Below are 15,322 nucleotides of genomic sequence, written 5' to 3' on the forward strand. Positions count from 1 at the left end.
TGTGTGGCCAGTGTGCCGGTTCTCGGGCAACACCAGGCTGGTGGCGTTCCCGGGCTAAGAACAGCCACACCTGCTCTTCAATCAGGATCCATCTGCTGCCAGCGGTCCTCATCAACTGTCTGCTATTTAACAGTGTGGCTGGGCTTCGATCAACGCTCTATCGCTGAGTGGCAAAGTTAGCACAAGCCCGGCTCGCGGAAACTGAAAGCTGTCTCAGGCCATCGTCTGGTGAAAACGTTTACTAAATCGTTACGTCTTGTTTTGTCAGGTAATCACGGGAATTTTGGAAATCCCACTGTTTTGAACACTTTTTGCTTCTCACTGTTTATTCTAATACTGTAAATAAATTCACAGTCGCTACCAGGAAAGTCCTGAGTTTGGGTCATGTTCCTAACACAAAATTGGAATGTGGAATTTTGCTGGGGTCTTAGAATTTGTTGGAACTGCAATTAGAATAGCAGATCTCTAAGAAATGTGGAAAATGAAGTTGGAAGTTGTAGTGACAGCAAATCCGTAATTTAAGTGTGGTTTAAGTTCAGTGAAAATTTTGGAATTGTTGAAATTTGTTACGGAACTTGGAATTTTTCTAAACTGGTGTGGAATTTTGGGGAAAGTGAATTTGAACTATGATGCAGATGAGCTGTTAGAGTTGTAAACACATATTTGGTATGCTGCTGCGCAATCTGCTGCAAATACATCTGAGACTGTGTCATTTTTGTTCTATCGTTAATTAAAATAAGGGCTTGTACGAACTACTGCATTCTGTTTTTATTGATATTTTACACAGTGTCTCATCTTTGATGGAACTGGGGTCGGAGTTTAGAAATGTACCTTCAATATGTTTTTATACCAAAACGGTTGCTCTAAGTACAAATGGACACAGTTGTAAGACTATTGAGATGTGTAGAGATGTTATGTTATCTTGCACTGCAGCTAAGATCATGGAATGATAGAAATGTATCAGAAACTACAACAAGCCAGCACGTTTGTGGAAAAAAACCTATTTGTTGTACTGCAGACAGGATGGTGAATTCCTTTAGCGTTGTAGAAGTTCAAACATATGTTGCTGGAGCTACAGGTAGAATGGCTTGGATTTTAACAAAGAGCATTACAGTTAACTTAAACGGTTCCATCTCGGTAAGCGTGAAGCGTTATGTAAAATGTATTGGCTCAAGTGAAATGATCTGTTTTGACTTGCAGATTAACATTTTCAGCGGTACAAGAAAGGGAAAAGCCTCAGATGACCCTCGACCATACTGGATTGTTAAATAAAGTAGTGCAATCAGTTATGGATACCAGCTTTAAGCAGTGGAACACAGCTATATAACCCACCAATACACTGAACAGCCACTGTGATCAGAATAATAAAATATATTTCAGAAGTCCACGGGATGCTAACCTTTAATGGTAAGTGTAGTGCTGCAGCTCACACTGCCAGCATCATTCTGAGCCTCACAGGTGTAAACTCCATCATCCTCAAAACTAGTGGAGACCAGTTCTAGCACTGCTACTGAGTCAACAAACGACGTCCTGTAGTTGCCACCGTCTGTAACTTTGGTGTCGTTTTTGAACCAGGTAATTTTCAGAGGGACTGTGCCACTGACTTTGCACTCCAGGCGGAGTGACTCACCCTGCTTCAAAAACTTATTGGCAGGGAGTTTCAGTAGAAATTCAGGTGGTTCTGGAAAGCCAAAACACAGATATGTTATCAGCTGAGGAAACACTCACCATTTAACATGGTTAAGATGGGCAGGAGGTGAGCAGATGAGATAAGCCAAGAATGACGGGTTAGAAGGAAAAGCAAAATGGCTGCGTGAATGCCATACAAATGCTAAATATATTGCTTCATAGAAAACGCAGCAGTGGAAAAGCTGTACATAATAAACAAAATGCTGCAAAGCTACACAAAATGTAACTGAAGGATTGGGTTTTGCCAGCGATGAAGAAATGAGATAAATACATCTCTGCAAGGATTGATTTAAAACATGTAAATCCAACCTTTTACTGTCAGGTTTGCACTACAGTGTACGGAGCCAGCATCATTGCTGACTTGGCAAGAGTAGACTCCACTCTGTGTGACGCCCACTGAATAGAGCTCTAAGAAACAGGACAGCCCATCAAGCCCTATTAAACAAGTAGGCCCAGTCATAAGCTCTGTGTCGTCCTTAAACCATTTGACTGTGAAGGGAGGAGTTCCCTTAAAAGTGCCTTTGAAGCGTGCAGTGGCTTTGGGTAGAGCTGTCTGCGACTCGGGCACTGTCACAAAGCTTGGAGGTTCTGAACACAAGATGAACAAGGTTAAAGATGTACTCACCTTTGGTTTAGGATCATATGACCAATCATGTTAAAAAAAAGCAGTGTCTGACCTTTGACCACGATGGACCCACTGCATTCACAGCTTCCTGCTGCGTTAGTCAGTTTGCAAGAGTATAACCCTGCGTCAGCTCTCTCTAGCTGTTCAATTTCAATGGACACAGAGTTGTCCTGCTGAATGAGCTTGTGCTTTAGACCACTAGAGATTTTGGTTCCATCTTTCTTCCATTCCACAGAGATGGGGAGAGAACCAGATATTTTGCAACATATCTGAACAAAGGACCCCAATATCTCGTGCATGTCTACCAGGGGTTTGATGAAGCTTGGGGCAATTACTTGCTCTGTTGCCAAGAGAACACCAAGACACAAGTTAGACTTTGTGAACATATTATTATGTCTAGCAGCAGCGGCGTGTTTTAGAAACTAACCTAATACAATTAGCTTGACTTTGCAGGTACAGCTACTGATGTAGTTTACCACCTCAAAGACATACTCTCCTTCATCCTCTGTCTGCGCAGCCTGAATCTTTAAGCTGCTGATATTGTTCTCAAAGATCAGCTTGTGCTGCCTGATGGACTTGAGCTCCCTGCCATCTTTCATCCATTTCACCCTGAGTTCAGGGGAGCCTGTAACCTTACAGTCCAGACTGACTGGATCTCCAACTGTAACCTTTACCACCTCAGGTTTCTCTGTGATCTGCGGAGGCACTAAAATCCCAAGCAAAGTCAACAATTCAGAACGTTTCTGAGCCAGAGTGTAAAAAGATTTTATAGCTGCAACTAGTTACCTTGCACTGTGAGGGCGGCAAAACACTTATCCTGCCCAGCCTCATTTACCACCTGGCAGGTGTATTTGCCACTGTGTATCGCCTCACAGGCAGGGATCCGGAGTGTAGCCACATTGCTTTCAAATGTTCTCTGAATCTTTGGATCCTCCAATATCCAATTCTCATCTTTTTTCCACTGTACAGAGGTGATGGGAGAGCCTTTCACAATGCACTGAAACTCTGCCATTTTACCCAGAACAGTAGCAGTGTTCTCAATTGTCTTGATGAATGTTGGTGGTTCTATTAGGAAAGAATGAAATATTAAAGTTTAAAGACCTCACCTCAAATGAAAATATGCAGAATTATTCTTCTGCTTAGACCAACCTTTGAGGCTTAGTGTAGTCTTACAAGTACAGCTTTCCACCTCGTTAGCAACAGTGCATTGATATTCACCAATATCTACAGCATCACATTTGTGCACTTCAAGACACACAGTGTCATTTAACTGAGAGAAGGCATGTTTAGCACTGGGTTTGAGCTCCTTTCCATCTTTGTGCCATGTTATCTCAAAGGGACCCGTCCCAGCAACTTGACACTCTAACATGGCAGTGGAGCCCTTCACAACATCAGCTCGAGCCAGTTCTCTAATAAATGATGGCGGTTCTGAAATGAGGGAGAGCAAACGGTCATGAACCTATTCTACTCCAGCAGGTCCATACTTGCTGGTCCAGAGGTTTACAGTTCATATAGGTTCATATAGGTAAAAATATTGGATAGCCCTGTTGTTTATTTTATGTTTAACTTAAATCAGATCAGTCTAGCTCTTTGTTTGAGGGAAACCACTGCTTTGAATTCAATGCTGTTGTAATTCTAGCACAATGAACATCGTGTACTTTGATTCAACACACCTTTGACCTTCAACTCCATGCTGCAGCTCTCACTGCCAGCTTCATTACGAGCTTCGCAGTAGTAAAGCCCACTATGTTTAACTTCAGCCCCACAGACTTCCAGTGTTGCCACAGAGTTGACAAAGGCCATCTTATAGTGATCAGTGGGGCTGATTTCAGAGCCTTCTTTGAACCAGTAGATGTCAATCTCAGGTGTGCCGGTCACCTGGCACTCAAAAACCTTACTCTGACCAGGACAAACTACAGACACACGGGCTGGGATCTGTGTAAACTTTGGAGGCACTAAGGAATAAAAGAGAGTGACTGATAAACCATCAGATGAACAACATGGGGGACACATTCACAAAGTGCATGTTTCCATCCAAGTGTTGATAACATTTTAAGCAAACTCATAGCAAGTTTTGGGAACTTGCAAGGGGGTGTTTTGGAAAATTTAGGTACGAATTATCAGTCGAAAGTGGAGATTTAATGTGAATCAAGGGGAAAAGGTCAAATATAATGTGAGAAAAATGTCTCCAACAGATGGCTGGAGGCATACTTGGCAACTCAGTTTCACATAAAGATTAATAACCTTTGACAAAGAGTGTTGCTTGGCATGAAGCGGAGCCAACTTCGTTCTGTATTTGGCAGACATAGTCTCCAGAATCTGTGGTTTTTGCGAAGAAGAGTTCCAGTGTGCTCGAGGTGTTATCTTTGATCACTGACCAGTCAGCACTGGACAGGATCTCTTTACTGCTTTTAAACCATTTGGTGGTGAGAGGTGGTGTGCCAGAGAACAGTACACTAAATTGGACTTTTGAGCCAGGCAAAACATTTATGGATTCAGGTTTTTCAAGAATGCACGGGGATTCTGAAAGACAGAGACAAAGCAATTCTGGGTAAAAATGCGTCTAACTATATTTCTTTGTACACATCCATCTGCTCAATGGTACAAAAATGTGTTCAGACCTTTCACAAATAAGACTCCAGAGCACTGGACCGTTCCTGCTTTATTTGTAGCAATGCAGGTATAATTGCCACTGTCTTTAGTGTCAAGATTGGAGATTTCTAGAAACGGAACATTTTCAAAGAATGTGCATTTGTGTTTGTCATCGGTCTGGATCTCTTTCTCATCTTTGTACCACTGTATGGTTATTGGAAGAGAACCAGACACGAGACACTCCAGATGCGCAAATGATCCTTTGACACCCTCTGTCTGTTTCAGTTTTCTTGTAAAAGACGGAGGAATTATTTGATCTAACATGGACAAAAGAAAAAGGCGAGTGAGAAACAAAGCAAGATTAAATTAAACAAAACTAAGGTGACAGACATTAAGAACAGACCGAGAATGGTGAGTGTGGCATCACACGAACTTTGTCCAACATCGTTTGAAACCTCAAAGACATATTCACCACCATCACTTTTCTGAGTTTTAATAATCTTCAACACAGAACTGGTATCTTTGCTCTGTACTTTATATCTCTGGCCTGAGGTCAGCTCCTTGCCAGCCTTTATCCATCTGACCTTCAGGGGTTTTGTGCCTGAGAACCTGGCTTCCAGAGTAGCCGGATCCCCCTGAGTCACACTGATAGACTTTACCTCTTCTGTGATTTTTGCTGGTTCTGGGGTGTCCCAAAAAAAGAAAAACAGTCAGCAAAGATCTTAAAGCTTCCTATATTACAACACATCAATTACAAACCTCAACCTGAGCCTCCAGAACACTAAAGATTCTACACTTTGGTTCTTGTCAGCTTACAAGGTCACATTCATGTAATTTCAAGCATGAATGAGTATAAAAGTCATCAATGTTTCAGTCAAATCTCATTGTCTTGAGTGAAACTTCCTGCTAATATATTCAGATTTTAGAAAGCCATGTGAAAAAAAGTACACCTTCATTCTAAGGTTCCACATATCAGGACATTCTCGCTTAACTCAGTTTACTGATGTTTGCCAGCATTTGTTTATGCATAACTTTCTTAATGTCCCACCAAACTATTTATATCAGATTCCTGTTTCTGCTTTACAGTAGAATCTGTGTGACAATCACTTTGAAGTCTCTGTGTGCCGAGTTTCTTTTTTGCTTTTATTGTCAGCGTTGTGTGTTCATTTCTGAAGGAAAGAGCGTATGTTTGCTCTCATTAGGACAGAAATGTGTGTTGGTGTGTGGAACTTTAGCCCGATTTTTATATTCTTAACTGGCATTAATGAGACATTTCAGGGCATTTTACGAGGCAACAAGAAAGTAATGGAAAGAGTTGTGTAACGAATGACTTTCTCCGGTGAGTAATTAAGTAATGTGATGTCTCTGATATGCTATTTAGTGACGAGAGCCAATGAGAGCGAAGCAAGAATCGAAGAGAATCAAATTGAAATGTGAAGAAGATTGATAAGTGATATCACTAAATTCTTATCTTCTGATTTCTGGACTTTGACTAAGCCTTTGCAATACCTTTATTTTCTTTTTCGGCCATGATGTTGTACTTGGGAATACTGACCCTTATTTACTAATATGTGCATGGAAATGTTCCTACTTTGTGCAAAAAGTCTACATGCAAAATCACAGATGATGATATAAGTAATTTTTAATTTAAGACCATTTAAAATAAGGAATACTGTTATATGTTTAGATTAAAAGGTAAAAGCCTGCATCCTTACCTTGAATATTTTATATGCTTTACATGTATTTTTTTTAATCTAATTGTAATTCTGAGCACTTTGTGTCTTATGGTGTTTGAAAAAAACTGACTGATGACCAATAATTACATTATAATCATTATAATAATAATTAATATTATTCAAAGTGTGACATGGACACGCTTGCAAAAGTTGCAATATGTTGCAGTAAGCTGCCATGCCAGCAGAGGGAGACATTTTTTGCAAGCCAACATAATGATCACAGGAACACGTTTACATTTAAATATATATTTGCTGCTTAAATTAATAATTTCTGCCAATTAGGGACCCTGTAATGCATTCATACCTTCCTTCCTGACTGCTATTTACCCCGGTAATTCCTATGGTAATTCCTAATTTTAAGACCTACTAAGGGCCAGTTACATTTTTATTATGTCCAAATATGTGGACTCTTAGAATTGAAGGAGGGTGCACTTCCCATTTCACAGGACTGCAAGAAAACAGTCAAGTTTATCAACCTGTGAAGGCATACAAAGATTTTAATAAGGGTGCAAACAAAGTTGAGTTTAATATCTTAACCAACCTTTGACTGTCAGCACAGCAGAGCATGTCTGGCTGCCAGCCTGATTCTGCACCTGGCAAGAGTATTTACCACAGTGACTGCTCTGTAAGTTGGTGATCTGCAGTAGAGCAGTCTTGTTCTCATATGTAATCTGAATGTTTTCAGCCTCTTTGAGCTCATGGTTGTCTTTTAGCCAGGCCACAGTTATGGGCTCAGAACCTTTCAGACTGCAAATCAGAGAAACCTCGCTGCCAGCCAATGAGCTGAGGTTCTCCAGCTTTCGAACAAATGATGGTGGTTCTGCAAAGAAAAATGTAAAAAGCTGAGCAATCTCAAGTAAATTCCTTCTGAACAAAAAGAGAACTGTGCTTGCTAAGATTTCAAAAATATGATACAGATTAAAATGCAGCCTTTTGAAATGTAAGGAGAAGAGCTTACGGCAGCTAACAACAAAAGCACCTAAACTAACCTTTTAGCGTTACGTGACAATCACAGGAGGCCCTTCCCACTTCATTCTCAACACTACACTGGTACAAACCAACATCTCCTGTTTCTACTACCAGAACCTGAAGTGCTAGCAGGTCATCTTTCACAGTAATCCTGTGTCTTTTGTCGTTCCGAATCAATTTGGAGTTTTTATGAAATGACACAGTAAAAGGAGCAGAACCAGAGACTTGGCACTCTAGCATCAGCTCAGAACCTTTCACCACGTCCCTGTGCTCCAAGCTACGCAGAAACAATGGCGGTTCTACAACAAAACAACAGACATGTAATATAAATAGTTACATCACCAAGAAAAGAAGAAGTAAAATCGTTAAAACTAACACTAAACCAACCTTTGACTATAACTGTGCAGGTGCAACGGTCACTTCCAGCCTCACTTGATGCCACACACACATAATCTCCAGTGTCCTCTACTGTACAATTAGCTATTTCTAGAGTTGCCATCAAGTCGATCAAGCTCATTGTGTATTTAGTACTGGCACTGATCTCCATTTCATCCTTGAACCATTTGAAACCGATGACTGGGCTGCCAGTTACTTTGCACTCCAGCCTGGCAGAGTCACCACTGGTGATGAGCTTGGTTGCCTCGGGTTTCCTCACAAACACGGGAGGTTCTGATAGAAGAGGTTAATATTCAGTATGAGACAGAAGAGATTTATGGTTAATATCATATCAGTGGCATAATCTGAAGTCAGGTTTATGAAGTTGCACATGATACTAAAGACTGCACCTTTCACAAAGAGGACTACCGTGCAGTCTACCTTCCCAGCATCGTTGGATACTTCGCACGTGTATTTCGAGGTATCAGTGGGCTTTACAGAGTGAAGCTCCAAAGAGCTTGAAGAGGCATCTTTTTTAATGAAATAAGTGCCTCCTGTAATTATGTCTTTTTCTTCCCTGAACCACTTCACAGTTAAAGGAGCTGTTCCAGTGAATGCTGTTCTTAAGGAAACTGTAGTTCCTGGAATAACATCCTGGTCGTGTGGTTTCACTGTGAACGCTGGCGGTTCTGGAGGCCAATAACACAAATTTACATTTTACGTTAGTATGAAATGATTCAGAGATTACACGTAAAAAAACCAAATGCATAAGATAAGCCAAGCCTTCGTGACCTTTCACATAGAGCGTGCCACTGGTTTCTTTAAAGCCAGCTGAGTTGGTGGCTCTGCATTTGTAAACACCAGAGTCAGCCTTTTCTAGCCACATGATTCTCAGTATAGCAGAGCTGTCTTTAAATTCAGGCTGGAATTTGTCTCCAGAAACAATCTCCTGGTCGTCTTTGAACCAAGTCACGGTCATGGGCTGTGACCCAGACACCTTGCAATCCATGGAGACAGGATTATCAATGTTACCGTCAACTCTTTTCAGCGACTTGGTGAAAGCTGGAGGCATTATCCGATCTGGACGTTAAAGAAGAAAAATCATTTATTTGCAGTTTCACACTGACAGGAACCACTGAGCAAAATCCAAAAGCAAATGACATTGTACACACAACATTTTAGGGCTATAGCATAATGCATTTCCCAAAATGTATGAATACAATGTGTTTTCCGTGTAAACACACACAGCTAAAACAAAGGTTTTAAGAAATTTCAGAAGTAGCTGAAACCAGCAGCCAACCTAAGACAGTGACTGAGCATGTGCACTGGTCTTTCCCGACTTTATTTGCCACTTCCATTTTATACTCTGAAGTATCTCCTTTTTCTGCAGTAAGAATTTTCAGGGTGGCAATATTATCCTTCAGAGTCATCTTATATTTACGGCCACTAATGATCTCCTTCCCATCTTTAAACCATTTCACTTTGAGATCTGGGCTTCCAGAGACCGTGCACTCCAATGCGGCTGAGTCCCCTGCCGTCACACTAATGGACTCTGCAGGTTCTACAATCCTGGCAGGTTCTGGGATAAGACAGTTTTTAAGACAAAGAGTTTAGACATAAAAACCTGTATTACAATATGTAAAGGCATCGCTGCATCAAAGATGCTATCTGACCTTGCACAGTCAAGATCGCTTCACACTTTTGTTGCCCAGCCTCGTTCTCCGCTTGGCATGAATACTTGCCACCATGGCTGATGGCAACTGTTGTTATCGACAAACTCACAACACCGTTCTCAAAAACCATCTTGATATTTGGATCATCATCTCTTAGCATCTTGGAGTCTTTCATCCATTTCACAGTGATGGGAGTTGAACCTTTAATCATTCCTTGTAGTTTTACTGTATTTCCCAAGACTGCTGTAACACTCTCAACCCTTTTTGAGAAAGTTGGTGGATCTACAGAAACACATTACAAGTTAAAAATGGACAGAATTAAATCTGATTCCGCAACTGCTGTGATGGGCTTGAGTTTACTAACCTTTAAGTTTAGCCATAGCCTTAGTGGTGACTTTTCCCACATCATTTGATATGACACACTGATAATCTCCAATATCTGTAGTGTCAAATGTTTGAATCTCCAGCCTTGCTATTGAGTCTTGGGAAATCAATTTATATTTCTGATCACTGGTGATGGGTTTCTTATTTTTTACCCAAGTGATTTCAAAAGGAGCTGTTCCTGTGACCTCGCACTCCAGGTGAGCAGCTGCTCCCTTCACTGCCTCTACTGTCTGCAGGTCTTTTCTAATGTACGGTGGCTCTATGCATCATAGGTAAAGTAAATGCAGTTAATGCCAAAGTTTGTTTTTTGTCTGAACTGAAGTAAATGTAAAGTAAATCCTTGGACAAACCTTTAACAGCTAAAAGAGTACTGCAGCTTTCACTCCCAGCATTATTTGACACCTCACAGGTGTATCTGCCACTGTCTGTGACCAGAAGGTTCATGATCTCCACAGTAGCAACTCCACTCTTGAAAGATATTTTATATTTGTCTCCATTATTCAGCTCTCTTTCATTCCAGAACCAGTGGATGTGAAGTTCAGGCGATCCTTTGATTGTGCACTGTAAGCGTGCAGCTATGCCCTGTTTCCACGTGAGCTTAGATTCCATTTTCTTCACAAAGGCAGGGGGCTCTGAAAGAGTGTTTTGTTCAAAAACACTAAGACTTTTTATACATTGGTGAAATATAGAAAAAAGTCAACCAAGACATAAGAAAGCAAAAAAGAATGCAAAAAAGGCATAAGACGGCAGCACAGTATTAGTATCAGCTTGGAGCTAGCTAAAAACTCTTGTCAACATTGACCTCACTTCAGGTAAATGCATAGGTTTTCATCACAGCAAATGGAAAGATCACCGTTACGATCTTACCTTGAACTGTTACCACAGCCTCACAGGAGGAGCTGCCAGCCTCGTTTGCAGCTGTGCACACATATTTCCCAGAGTCCTTTAGTTTGGACTTGGGGATCTCCAGAACAGCGACCTTGTCCTCAAAGGACAGTTTACACTCCATACTCTGGTGGACTTTTTTGCCATCCCTGGTCCAGGTGACAGCCACACCAGTGTCCTCATTCACGTGGCACTCCAGCCTCAGTGGGTCATTAACAGCTGCAGATACTGGCTCAATGACCGTAACAAACCGGGGCTTGTCAATAACCTTGAGCTCTACTGAAAAAGTAGCTACACCAACACTGTTGGAAGCCTTGCACAGGTACACTCCCTGATCAGTCAGTTCAAGACTTTTAATGTGAAGGGAATACTTGTTCTTTTCACATTTCATGACATAGTTCCCTTCAGAGGAAATTGTTATGTTGTCCTTGTGCCAGACAACTTCCATAGGCGAGGATCCAGTAAGTGAGCACTGGAACACAGCTTGTTTTCCCACATATAAAGTCATTGGGTCTGGTTTTGATACAAATACTGGTGGGTACATCTCTATGGAGAGCAGGCAGAGCACACAAAAAGTTCAACAGGTTTAAAAAACCACCATTAAAAATAAACCTGTGCAACTCAGTGATCAATATGACATGGCAACATTTTGCTTCTTAATAGTGATATACTGCCAAATAATACAGCAGCTTAGCGCTATAAACTAAGCATACCTTCCACACTTGACCTTGATAATTCACAGTACAACACAGTGTTTGTATATAATTCTCTCTCTCTCAAACACATATATGCATAGCGATAATTTAAATGAGGTCCTTTTGGGATCTTACCGGTGACAATGAGCGAGGCAGTGCAGCTGTCTGTGCCGTGTTGATTTGAAGCTTTGCAGGTGTATTCTCCACTATCAGCTTTGACAGGGTTCAGGAGCTCTAAAGAGGAACTAGTGTGGTGGCTGACGATCCGATACTTTTCACTCTGTCTGATTTCGGTGCCAGATTTGTACCATTTGAACGCCACGTCCGGAGCTTCTTCAATCTCACATTCAAACTTGGTGTGACTGCCGACATTTATCTCCAGAGGTGTGATTTTCTGCCTAAAGACAGGGGGCACTGTTGCAGACACAGACAAAAAAAGCACATTTTAGTAATGAAATTTACTGCTACTCTTTAGGTAAAAACAAACAAACAAAAGATTAGGAAAAGGAATGGTGGAATGTACAATAATGGTGGATGGCAAGCCAAGGTGACTGTGGAGAAAAACAAAACCAAAAAAATGCCAGAACATTAGCCCCATGGTTTTACCAAAAGCAGCCTGAAAGAAGATGATATCAGTGTACGTGATTTTCTTGGTTTGTGAAAGATGAGGCAATCTGAAGCCCTTAAAACATGCAGAGAGACATTGTGGACGTGGAGAATGGCGACAGATCATGGGAAAACACGTTTAAAACAAAGCAGTCTGGTGCCACTTGCATGCCAATGTAAACATCCTAATGGCCAGATCATGACAAACATTATAGCAAGAAGCTTATGCACTTCAGAAATAAAATTACATTACGACTGCGATGGTTCTGGCCTTTAAGGAAATACTGACCAAGATGATGTGGAAAAAAGAAGAGAGTGAGTTAGTACCATCCAGTGCCCTGCTTAGACTGCTCATGCCAAGCTATGAAATGAATAGAGGAACCAAGGTGACAAATGCATATATTCATGTGAAGACAAAGGTTTGGAATGATCCACTGAATGATTAGTTGCTGTCAAAGAAAATGAATTGGATGAATGAGTGAATGATACATAGATTTGTCCTGTTATCAAACCTCTTGAGACCACAGTGAGCCTTGAAGATGTTGTTGTCCTGCCAGCTTCATTCTCAGCCTCACAAACATATTCTCCTTGATGCCTCTCCTTGACAACTTTGTTGATAACCATTGTGTACGTGTCATGGTCTTTGGAACACTTGAACTCTTTGCCAGATTGCACCAATTGCCCATTGAAAAACCAGTTAACCTTTGTGACGTACTTAATGGTAGTGCTGAAGGTTACTCTACTATCTTCTTCTATCAGTATGTCATTGAGAGAATTAACAATTACAGGATATTCTCTCGGTTCTGGTCTGGATACTTCGATGCCCTCTTTGGAAATGCTGACATCCACTGCCTGCTCAGTGGTAGTAGAAGTGGTAATGATAGACACTTCTACATCTTTTTCTTGACTTGTAATGATTGTTGACCTCACCTCCTGTCTTGAAACTTGCTCTGACTGCTCAGAAGCTATGTGAGCTTCAGTTTGAAGTTTGATATGGGATGACCGTTTTACCTTTGTGTCCATGGATTCCTGCACTACAACCTGTTCCTCCAATGTAGCATGCTCAACTGCCATTTTAGACTCAGTTTGAAGTGATGCAGAATGAGATTTAACAGCAGTAAAATCCGCTGTGCTCTCTGTCACGCTCACAGTCTTTACCATGGATGACACTGTTTCGCTAGAGCGAGCTGAGGTGGCTTGTGCCCTCTGAGGTTTGTCTAGTTGCATAGTACCTTGCTGTTCTGAAGTAAGAACATGGGCCTCCTGATACACCATGGAGTGAAATGCTGCCTGAACCTCAGTCCTGAGGTCAGCTGTCTGAGGGTATTCACCCTCAAAAGCTAGAGTGATCTCCACAGGGGCACCTGTTGTTGTGATCAGATATGTGAACATGGCCCACTTGGGCTCTCTTTGAACCTTGACTTCCTGTACTTCTACAGCGTTTAGGTATCCTACAACTTCAGCCAGTAACACTGGCTGTTCACTGGCTACAGCAGACTGAAGAGCATCTCTGAGCTGACGCTGTATATTTGAAGTGGATGATTTAGGGATCTGGATCACAAATGTCATCTCTTTAGGCAGAGCTGTAATATCTTTAGATTCTGGTGCCAAAAGGGACAACTTTTGCTGTGCATTAACAGCAACTTTGGTGGTCTCAGACTTGGTGATCTCTTGAGAGAATTCACCTGTCAGCACTCGCTTCTCGTCCATCATTACTGACTGCCTGACTGACTGACCCTCTTGGATCTGAACAGCAAAGTCCTGTTCTGCTGCCTTTAGAAAGACGCTACTCTCAGTGGAGATCTCTTTCTCCTCAATCTGGATTGGCTCAGTGGGTACTTTTGGCTCTACTGTTGTCTGACATGTGAATCTGTCTATAGCTGTTAAATGATCTGTGTGGCCCTCCTCCAAAGCCTGTTCATCTGTCACAGAAGTGACATGCATCACGTTCCAGCGATCCTCCTTCTGTAGTAGAGCTCGCTGATGCTTGCACTCTGTGCTAACTGGTGTCTCTTTTGACAACTGCACAGGCTGGTAGCACAGTTGGAGGATACTTTGTGGCTTGGGCTCAGTTCGAGACTGAGACTGAACTCCAGACAAGGACAAATCCAGTTCTGAGTAAAAATCAGCTGTGAGCTCTGGTTTCTCTTCTGAAAGAGCTGCATGGCTTCTTGCCTTTTCTTGTTTCTGCATTGCCACCAGCTGGTCAGGCTTCTCAACTGTGAGAATGCCCTCTTTGGGTAGGACCTCCACAGGCTGGGTTGACTGGAGATGCAGCAGGGTAGGGGCCTCTTTCTGGTGCTCTATGGTTATAGTGTCTGCCTTGGAGTCAAACTCTGATGTAGCCTCACAAACTACTGTTCTCTGCTCATCCTGACTAACAGTATGTAGCAAAGTGGGACTCTTTCTGGTCCCTGCGTGCTCTGGTGTTGGTTTTTCATATGTTAGTCTTTTCTCAGATGGAAGGAGGTCCTGTTCTGTTATAACCTGCAGGTGTAACAACTGCTTTCCTTCTATCTGGGACTTAATGGACATGGCACTGTCTAGATTAGGAAGCAACTGTGTGGACTCACCCTGCAGCATTCGTGTCTCTTCAGCAGTTAGAGCTGCTTTCATCATCGTATCTTTACAGGTATGGGCTGCTTCCTCAGCAGGCCTCTGAATAGAGAATTCTGACTCCTTGCAAAGAGTTTGCTTAGACTCGTTCACTAAAGCTGTGACAGGTGGCTTATGTTCTTTTCTAATTGCAGACTTAACAGCAGATTCTGCTGTTGCTAACTCAGTTGTGTGACCCTCTGCAAGCACCTGCTTTTCTGTGGACTGGGCCGAATATAAAATCTTAATACCTTCCTTAACCTTATAACCCATCTCTTCCTGTGGTTTGGGGATCTCTTGAGACTCCTCCTTCAGGATTGACAGTTGTGTTTTCACTTGATGACCACTGACTAGATGTTTAGGTTCTGAAGTGATTTTAACAGTAGCAGACTTCCTGTCACCCAGTGGCTCTGTGCTAACAGCAGAAAGTGGTGTGAGCTCCTCGACAACTGCTAACTTCTGTTTTGACTTTTTTTCACTGACTGCCTGAAGCTCAAT

The 15,322-nt window shown here is 41.9% G+C and overlaps 1 protein-coding gene across 1 annotated transcript in view; it reads right to left on the reverse strand.

Moving 5' to 3' along the window:
- Window positions 1-15,322, reverse strand: part of ttn.2 (titin, tandem duplicate 2) — a 217,356-nt gene that overhangs the window by 156,984 nt on the left and 45,050 nt on the right. Inside the window, exons 38-58 of the mRNA XM_085250572.1 lie at window positions 11,759-12,037; window positions 10,911-11,474; window positions 10,394-10,675; window positions 10,024-10,302; window positions 9,660-9,941; window positions 9,287-9,565; window positions 8,779-9,066; window positions 8,397-8,675; window positions 7,999-8,280; window positions 7,632-7,910; window positions 7,184-7,462; window positions 5,310-5,588; window positions 4,936-5,223; window positions 4,559-4,837; window positions 3,988-4,269; window positions 3,464-3,742; window positions 3,101-3,379; window positions 2,742-3,020; window positions 2,367-2,654; window positions 1,999-2,277; window positions 1,400-1,681 (exon numbers count right to left, since the gene is read on the reverse strand). Of these exons, the coding sequence (XP_085106698.1) occupies window positions 1,400-1,681; window positions 1,999-2,277; window positions 2,367-2,654; window positions 2,742-3,020; window positions 3,101-3,379; window positions 3,464-3,742; window positions 3,988-4,269; window positions 4,559-4,837; window positions 4,936-5,223; window positions 5,310-5,588; window positions 7,184-7,462; window positions 7,632-7,910; window positions 7,999-8,280; window positions 8,397-8,675; window positions 8,779-9,066; window positions 9,287-9,565; window positions 9,660-9,941; window positions 10,024-10,302; window positions 10,394-10,675; window positions 10,911-11,474; window positions 11,759-12,037 (6,186 nt within the window). The remainder of the gene's footprint in view (window positions 1-1,399; window positions 1,682-1,998; window positions 2,278-2,366; window positions 2,655-2,741; window positions 3,021-3,100; window positions 3,380-3,463; window positions 3,743-3,987; window positions 4,270-4,558; window positions 4,838-4,935; window positions 5,224-5,309; window positions 5,589-7,183; window positions 7,463-7,631; window positions 7,911-7,998; window positions 8,281-8,396; window positions 8,676-8,778; window positions 9,067-9,286; window positions 9,566-9,659; window positions 9,942-10,023; window positions 10,303-10,393; window positions 10,676-10,910; window positions 11,475-11,758; window positions 12,038-15,322) is intronic.

Source organism: Mchenga conophoros, linkage group LG16 (genome assembly GCF_057382185.1).
Source record: "Mchenga conophoros isolate Kocher_MC1m ecotype Shallow Benthic linkage group LG16, M_conophoros_male_GT1.1, whole genome shotgun sequence".
NCBI classification, from domain to species: domain Eukaryota; kingdom Metazoa; phylum Chordata; class Actinopteri; order Cichliformes; family Cichlidae; genus Mchenga; species Mchenga conophoros.